Source organism: Triplophysa rosa, linkage group LG1 (assembly GCF_024868665.1).
Source record: "Triplophysa rosa linkage group LG1, Trosa_1v2, whole genome shotgun sequence".
Lineage (NCBI taxonomy): Eukaryota > Metazoa > Chordata > Actinopteri > Cypriniformes > Nemacheilidae > Triplophysa > Triplophysa rosa.
This window is the reverse complement of record NC_079890.1, coordinates 38,850,125-38,859,166: the sequence shown is the minus strand read 5'-3', so window position 1 is coordinate 38,859,166 and position 9,042 is coordinate 38,850,125. Positions and strand designations below refer to the sequence as shown.

At 40.8% G+C, this 9,042-nt stretch overlaps 2 protein-coding genes across 2 annotated transcripts; one reads left to right on the top strand and one right to left on the bottom strand.

Moving 5' to 3' along the window:
- Nucleotides 1-311: 311 nt before the first annotated feature.
- Nucleotides 312-5,149, bottom strand: LOC130551278 (uncharacterized). Its single transcript, XM_057328874.1, has 5 exons — nt 5,142-5,149; nt 4,876-5,034; nt 3,696-4,657; nt 1,594-1,783; nt 312-873 (listed from the first exon to the last, which is right to left on the bottom strand). The coding sequence occupies exons 1-5, from the start codon at nt 5,147-5,149 to the stop codon at nt 312-314; spliced, it is 1,881 nt and encodes a 626-aa protein (XP_057184857.1).
- A 2,388-nt stretch (nt 5,150-7,537) lies between these two features.
- On the top strand, nt 7,538-8,599 carry LOC130551202 (paraneoplastic antigen Ma1 homolog). Its single transcript, XM_057328775.1, has one exon. It carries the CDS (start codon nt 7,538-7,540, stop codon nt 8,597-8,599), a length of 1,062 nt encoding a protein of 353 aa, XP_057184758.1.
- Nucleotides 8,600-9,042: the final 443 nt, after the last annotated feature.

The window sequence follows — 9,042 nt, the reverse complement described above, 5'->3', positions numbered from 1 at the left end:
CACTGCCACATCAGTATCAGGGTTCTTGATGACTATATGGTTTGATGGTTATGCGCAGCATGTTGTGCATGTAAAAACAACCTGGTGTCACATTCCTCATGATCACATGTCAGATCTTCAACAGCACTGAGAGTCTGTATACCCTGCATTACTGTCACACAGTGACACCGGTCTCCATGTGCTATGTACAAGATTAAGTCCTTGCCCACAGTGGTAAGATCCGCATCCGTCCATAAATTTTCACCAGTTGTGTACCACCAACAGCTCTACGTGACCGTTCTAAATTTTTAATACTCATTTCTGGATATTGGTCAATCACAAAGTCTATCCGTGTACAGTTGTGCTTCAGAGCAAGCTTGACAATGTACTGCAGTATGGTGTCGGCGAGCTCTCTCTGTACTTGGTGTGGACCGAATGGCTTGAATGACCGCCATTCCGTCGAAGAGAACAGCTCCACCTGCCGGAACTTTGTCAACTAAACACTCTCCACCTTTGGTTTCCAATAAATCCATAAGAGCTGATTTGTTTGTTTTAGCAAGTGAACCATCAGCACTGGCTAAAGGATATGACACAGTTCCCAAGGAGTAGGACAGAATTTCCCGAAGCTCTATCTTTCTACTTTGACCTATGACGAGTAGTCTGGAGAATAGCTTCTTGTCGGCACACAGAATCACTTCCTTGCCTGCTGCCGGTTTCTTCTTTGTCTTTGCTTGGTCACTGAAGGTCTTTCGTTTTTGTATTTTGATGGGAGCAAGTATATCAACTGATGTTGATAACAGTCTTTGGTCCATAAACTCTCTGAGAGCATTTTCCCCCTTTCCAGGAGCTGTGAGCAAATCCCTCATGATTTCTTCAGCTGTGACTGTCCCAGAGCTAAGACACACAATGCCATCTTGGTGTGTGTCAAAAGGATTCAGCATGCAATCTGTGGTGGAAATTATTCTGGTCACAGCCTTTTCATCAGCATGAATCCGTGTACTGTCAAGGTCTTTACGTTTCCTTAAATCAGGAGATTTACCTGCCATTTCCTCACATTGTCTTGCTATGGCAGCCCTTTCATGTTGCGACAATATCCAGCGATATACTGCAGCTCGATTCTGTGTTATCGCTGTCCAACCACCCTTTGTCTTGGAATCTCTGTTGCATGTTTGCTCAATGGCCTGGTCACAAGCAATCGAGGCAAATCCATGGACACTTTGACGTTGGACAGTCTACTGGCCTTTAACACTGAGCTTACTGTGGCAAGAAGGATGTGTGAGGGGCAAATTGACCATTTCCAGCCAGTGTGAAGGTAAATACCTAGCATAATTTACACGATCGTAAGCAAAAAACCACGGCATCATCAAGCGCACTGTTGACAGGTGAAGCTGCCAGTCTGATTCTCGTGTTGCTCTCACAAATAGAAGGAGTATCTGTACCATGTGGATGTACGAACTCCAGAAGGCAAACGTTGGGTTTTCTGCACTTCTTCTTTTTACAAAGTCTACATATTTTGAACACATTTTGTCAAATTTTTCATTTGCACACAAAACATCCATGGTTCTGTCCTGGAATGCACATTTGATCTCATTGATGACATCCATACACTCATACATCTCCTCTGGTGGCAAGGAGTCTAAGAAGGTGAGAAATCTGATGCGTTGCAGACTCTCATACAGAAGTTTGTGTGCCCTCATGCTGCGGTTGTAGTGATGACCACTGATCACTCCGCTGATGGATCCTGGGGCAACAACTTCGGACTCAATGAGTATGTCTTGCAGTCCTGCATCTCCAAATCTTTTGCCTAGAACGCCCAGGTAGTACATGCAGGTGTGAAATTCACCTAGTCTAATCACTATACGCTGAGTAAGGTCGTTGTCTTTTCAGCGGATTTGCTGAGCTTTGGCATATATAGCTTGGTCAAAAACTAACACTATATGGTCCAATTCTAGCTGATCAGCAATTTGGACACTTCGCTTCAGAATTGTGTTTACTGTTGACATCTCTTGTCGGTGAAGCCTCAATGACTGGAAGGTAATACTGTGCTGACTTTTGCAGAGTGCCATCACCTTGAAGCAATGTATGGAAACCTGTCCAGCTTGGGATTGTACAACTTTCAGCATGTATGGACTTTAAAAAAAACATATGCCAGTTCAGTTTGTGCAGCAGACATCGTGTTCAATTTGTATGTATCTACCTGTAATGGAACACTTTCAAATCTGGATCCAGCAGTTCTTAATAATTATCGTCCCATCTCTAAATTACCGTTTTTATCAAAAGTTTTGGAGAAGGTTGTGTTCAATCAACTCTCCTCTTTCCTACAGGAAAATGGTAATTTTGATAAATATCAGTCTGGTTTCAGACCTCAACACAGTACAGAATCTGCATTGCTAAAAGTAGTAAATGACCTGCTGCTGATTGTTGATTCTGGAAGTTGTGCTGTTTTAATCCTGCTGGATCTCAGTGCGGCATTTGACACTCTTGATCATGGCATTCTTTTAAATCGCCTACAGCAAATTGGGATTCAAGGTTGTGTGTTAAATTGGTTTATATCCTATTTAAAGGGCTGAACTTTTTCAGTAGAGACTGGCAAATATTCTTCAACTTGTGCACCAGTCTTATATGGGGTTCCACAGGGCTCAATTTTAGGTCCTGTTTAATTTTCTTTGTACATGCTTCCTTTATATGCCATATTTAAAAAGCACAATGTCTCTTACCACTGTTACGCAGATGATACTCAGTGTTATGTTCCTCTGCACCCTAAGGATGGCTCCAGCCTGCAGTGTCTGTTTGATTGTATAAGAGATGTTAAACAATGGATGTCTGCCAACTTCCTCCAGTTAAATGAGTCTAAGACTGAGGTCTTACTTTTTGGCTCCCCAGCTTCTTCAGAGGTTGTGGCCAGTAAACTAGGACCTCTATCTGGTAATCTTCATTCACATGTTAGAAACTTAGGCGTTATTTTTGACTCTGCTCTGACTTTTGATAAACGGATCAATGCTGTGGTTAGGAGTTGTTTTTATCAGTTAAAGAATATTGCAAAGATGAAGTCATTCTTAACATTAAGAGACATGGAGTCTGTAATACATGCTTTTATTTCATCCCGATTAGATTATTGTAATGGATTGTACTTGGGTGTTTCACAGTCCCTATTGTCACGTCTTCAACTTGTTCAAAATGCTGCTGCCAGATTGTTGACCAAAACAAGGAAGAGGGAACATATCTCACCAGTGCTGATCTCTCTTCACTGGCTCCCAGTTAAACATCGTATCCATTTTAAAACATTGTTGTTTGTTTATAAGGGTTTGCATGGATTGGCTCCGTCATCTATCTCTGATCTCCTGTTTCAATGTAATGCTTCCAGGGAACTACGATCTACTAGTAGTCTTCAGTTGACTGTTCCAAGGACACGTCTGAAATTGAAAGGCGACCGTGCCTTTTCAGTGGCTGCCCCACAGCTTTGGAACAATTTGCCAACTTACATAAGATTTGCTTCAACATACACTGATTTTAAGTCCCTTCTTAAAACGTATTTATTCAATATTGCATACGGTCGCAAGTAAGCACAGTGGCATAACTGTAGTGTATTATTGGTTGTTCTGTTTTGTTTACCTTTGTATTTTGGTGTATGTTTTAATTTTTGTACAGCACTTTGGCCAACAGCTGTTGTTTTTAAATGTGCTTTATAAATAAATATGACTGACTGACTGACTGACTTTCATGATGAAACAAGTTCTGTGGTCCTTGTCTTTTAGACTGATGGTACTGTTCGATAGGGATGCAAGGGGGTGCTTTGAATGAGGAAACTCCCTTCTGTAGTGGTTGTCTGTTTGTTGTTGACACAGGTTGAACTACAGTATTTTGCAGCATAATTCCATTTTTGTGGTGAGTAGTTCCACGACCTGATAGTGTCTCCTTCCCAAAGTCAATATTGTCCCACACAAGTATTGTAGGAACCTTCTTTGAGAATCCCTTTGGTATTTTGTCTCTGCCCTCTACTAGTTGAAGTTGGGCAAGGCTACTGTCTAGACTGACAACTGTGTCCCATGATGCACAATGTCCTAGTCTATTTAGAAGTGACACAATTTGTGATGAACCTGTTAAATGGCGAACGGTTAGACCAAGACACAATGATTTGGGTGTCTGCCTCCGGCCCTTTGTTGCGAGATACACAATGTCTTGACAAATAGATATTACTTTTAGGTTCAAATCATCTGTAATATCAACATAATGGGCCAGTGTTGGTTCCTCATTTGCACCAATAATCCAGGAAATCAGATTGTACAGTTCGATTGGCACAACAGATTTTGCTTCACTCACATTTAAATCATCTGACTTGGGTGGCCATGGACATGTCATACCAGGAGAGTCACATAGAAGCATCTTTAAAATCAGTGCTGCACTATACAATGTCCTTGTGTCTTCTGTAGAATTGGAGGCCATTGAGGTTTGTCTTTGCGGACCAGCTGTTGTACTTGGCATGTTTTCACTGTCACTTTGGCTAGTTACCTCAGTTGACTCTGTTGTTTCTGTACCCGATGGATGAGGGAGCCTGTCGATCAGCTTATCTGCAGACAGTGTCTCGACAAAAACCAGCTCACTGATGTTGCGCTTGTTGGGCGAGTGAAACACCAGCTGGGGGAAATCACGGATCAACCTCCTCTTCAATTTATCCTGCCTGAAACAAAGATACAGTGAAATATGATCACAGTGGTATAAATATATATATTTACACTGAAAACAATTGTTAAAATACAGTGTGTATGAGCTTCAACACTTCATAAAATATGATTATGGTTGTCATTTTTATAAATTAAAATTGTGTAATAAAATAAAAAAATGTTGCAGTAACATTATTTCCAAAGCTGCATTTAAAAGAAACTTTATTTAAATTACCTGTAGTTTGAAGCATCAAGATCTTCATGTTTTTTCACAAGATTTAAAAAGATCCTTCTTAGCTGCATCATTGTCAGCACCTCTTGATTTACAATTATTCTATGATGGATGGTCCTCTCACATAATATCTTGTAGCTGGAATCGAAGGTTGGCTCATTTCTGAAAAGAAAACACAGAAAAAAAAGATATATTACTTTGTGCCATAACTATTTCACAATTACTTCTATTTTAGATATAAAACATAATAATTGTTAATAAAACATTACTTGTTCATTCAGCCTTCACAAACCACTACACATTTGATCATATTGAAATAAATATTGAGTTGTGCAGTCAAAACCGTGTTTACAGACTAAACATTTCAAAGGTAAAACATTGACCATCTGCATAGTCTGTATATTTTAAATACATTTTTAATTATCATTTGATAATGCAATATAATAACTCACTGTTCTTCTAAGGTCCCAGTAACTGTTGCAGTAGACTTTGTCAAGAACCCGGTGTACTGTCTGTAACAGGACTTGTGGTATCGCACCTCCAGAGACACACAGTCTTTGTCTTGAATATGCACAAGAATGCTAGTGTCTTCATCTCAGCAGCTTTCAGCAACTGGCCTGTAAATAAATATGATATAATTTTATATATTATGAAACAAATTTGTAAATAAAAACCATTATATAAAAACTGTGTTATCCGTTAAACAATATTGATTGTTCTGGCTGTAGCTATATGCAAAACAATGAAAATCTGTAAACATTAAATAAATTACCTAATTGTAATTAAAATTCTACCATGGTATCCAACATATAGCATAAAACTTCAAAGCTAAAACGTTTGCGTGTGTGTGTACCCACCTGCTGACAACGTTTCTGCCTGTGAAAGATGGTCCTTCTGGCGTTTGCCTGCCACAGTAATGTACTTGTCCGTTTTCTTACAAATTATGCACAAGGTTTAGGAAGCACAGGACCTGCACAAGCTACTGGCAGGCCCGTCCTGGACCTAAGTTTCTTTTTAGGACATTCAGTTGTTTAAGTACTACTACTCGATGACACAGACTGATCTTTGTGAGCATCTTGAACTTCAGGACGCTGTATGACACGTTTCTCTGCCGCATCCAGGCGCTTTTTGTCAATGAAACGCCTGTAGCAAGTGGAGTGAAACCCAGCGTCTTCAGGAACATTTTCAAACTCGATTTCTAGACAATGTTTGTATGTTTCTGCTATTCTCTGATTCTCACCATGCAAAACAAGCCACCGTTTGACGCTATTTCTGTATGTATCCCATCGTTCGCGTGTAAAATCCTTTGTTTCTTCTTTCTTTATGGACGTGAGATGCATATAGCATTGTTTATAATCCTTTTTACGGAGTTTTGAAGGAGGTCTGGCCATAATTTCCTCTTCTTCGCTACTCGAGATTGATAACAAGGGCGCAGACATATTGGAATGTCGTTCCAAATAGCGGCCACCTCATTGGCCGTGCTTCCTACATGTGACGCGACGCCTAATCACTCATGATCAAAATATGATTACGCGAGGAAGGAACTATTGCCGACTTAGAACACTAATAAAAAATAAACTGCAGGATTATACATGGAGAACTTTTATTTTCTCACTCAAAAACAATAGCTCTTTTTATTGGAATGAAAATAATTTAGTGCCCCATATATGGGAACGGGATTAAACGAAAAACGGCTTCACTTTACGGCCTACTTGTTTCTCCTGGATTCGTGAGTACTTTGTGTTGCAATAAAAGAGCTCCAACTAGCGCGCCAACGGTATATTGGAAATCCCAGCTGGGTAAATACTAAACTGAGCAATACATTTAGTATTGTGGTTTATTTCTTTGGGGGTTAGTGTGTTGGTTGTTATGTACAGTATTATTGTTGAACTGCTTTGTTGTTGATTTATTGCACACTAACGTGAAAGCAAAGAGAAAGAACAAGAAAATATAATCTCTTCAAAAAGAGTTCCAGGAAAATAAATACATGTTTATTGATCTGTACATGTTGTGAGGTTTCCTGTGGTTGCTGTATTCCTAACTTTAAAGGTAAATACCGTATGGTAGTTCAGTTTCCATATGGAAAACATAAATCTGACACTAACACGTGACGGTCTGAGATCTGGGTTTTGTGTGTGAAAACTGTAATTTTCTGAAATTGTGCCTTAACCAGGGTGGTAGTTTCCCTAGATAATTCACTATTGAGTGAGCCTTAAGTTTCTACCCTGTGGGAGGGCTACATTTTGTGGGGGCTCGTCCGGGATTCTTCAGATTATTCAGATTGTGTTTTCACAAACAGTGAACTTTAATGTTCTGTGAAAAAGTTGGAAGAAATTTATGTACACACTGTGTTTCTTTGGAGATGTTGTATAACGAATGTTAATGTTTAACAGCCATTACCTGTTTTTCTGATCACAAATTGCCGATTCCACAAGTGAACAAAATGGAGGTCAGCGAAATTATTGCATGGTGCAGAGAGAAAGACATTGATCTCGACAGAGTTCTTATTCTGACCAATGTTCCAGCAGATTGTGAAGACCAAATAGTCTATAGTGTGCTGAATGATGTTCTAGGAATTGAGAAATGCAAAGTGCGTGATCGGCACTCTGATAAGACTAAGCAATTTCACTTTGTCTTGCTTAAAACTGCACATAGCGTTTCCAAGATGTCTATCCCAGCAGAGTTTGGAGGACCTGAAGTAGGCTCCTGGTACACACAGGTTGTCCATTTTGCAACTGAAACACCCAAGCAGAATAAGGAAGATGAGTTCCAGTTCAAGCTGATGTCTTTTCTTCAAAAAGAGGGGAAATCGCTAGCTGACATTCCAAGTTCGGCTTCCTCTGCACCTGACCTTAACACTAAGCTGGTTGATGCCATAAACTCCCTTGTTCAAACGTGTCATGTGGCTTCATCTGAGGAGAGAGTCGGATATAGAAAGCTGCGTCCTTTCTCAGGGTTTATACCAACTCCTCCTGGAGAAGATGAGTATGAGGTCTGGGTCGAGCAGACTACTCACATTCTGGAAGAATGGCAGTGTGCTGAAAATGTGAAGAAGCAGAGGTTAGTGGAGTGTCTCAGAGGTCCTGCAGCAGACATTGTAAGGTTTGAGAAGACTGGTAACCCATCTGCTACTTTCAGTGACTATCTTGGTGCACTAGAGTCTGCCTTTGGCACTACTGAGGATGCTGCAGATTTGATGTTAAAGTTTCGAAGCACTTACCAGAATGAGGGAGAAAAGCTCTCAGCCTACATACTGAGATTGGACAGGATGCTGCATAGTATGCTGAGGAAGAAAGGCATTGAGTATTCTGCCATGAATCATCTTCGAATGCAACAAATAGTCAGAGGTGCCCTATCCAGTGACTTTGTAGCTATGCGTTTGAGAATGACCCATAAGTTGTGCACCCCTCCTTCCTTTAACAAATTAATGAAGGAGGTGAGAGAAGAAGAAACTCTTCTGAAAGACAGAAATTCAGTACAGTCCAATGTAGCTGTCTCTGTGGTGTCCCCTTCGAGAAATGTGTCGTCTACTAACACTAACATGGGCGATTCAGAAGTAGAAAAGCTCAAGAAGGAGATAAGAGGACTTAAGAATGAAGTGTCTCGTCTGACCGCTGCTGTTAAAGAACCCATTTCCCATGATCACCCTGCTGTGCATAGTTTACCTGCGGCTGCAGAGAGCACACCTTCTAGACCAGTGAACAAAGCTAATGTCTTCTGTTACTGATGCGGAGAAGATGGGCATCTGAAGCGTGACTGTACAAGCGAGGAAAATCTCAGGAGAGTGAACCAACGACTCATCAAAATGAGACAGTCGTCGGGAAACTTCTCCGGGGCTCGGTAGAGGAACGTGCTGAAGCTCCGGGAAAGACACGTTCCACCAAGTGCAAAAGAGTCAAAGTTGAGCCAGCAGTTCTTCCTAGTGGGCTAGTGGGACCGAGTTCTGTTTTTCCTATCCAAGTGGAAGGGATCACTGCTAAGGCTTTGCTAGACAGTGGATGGCAAGTAACTCTGCTATACAGGTCTTTCTATGAGAAACACTTGAAGCATCTGCTATTGACGCCAATAGAAAATTTGGAGATATGGGGACTGAGCTCACAGCGGTACCCATATGATGGCTGTGTGTCTTTAAGGCTGGAGTTTCCTTGGTCTGTTGCAGGAGTGACCGAA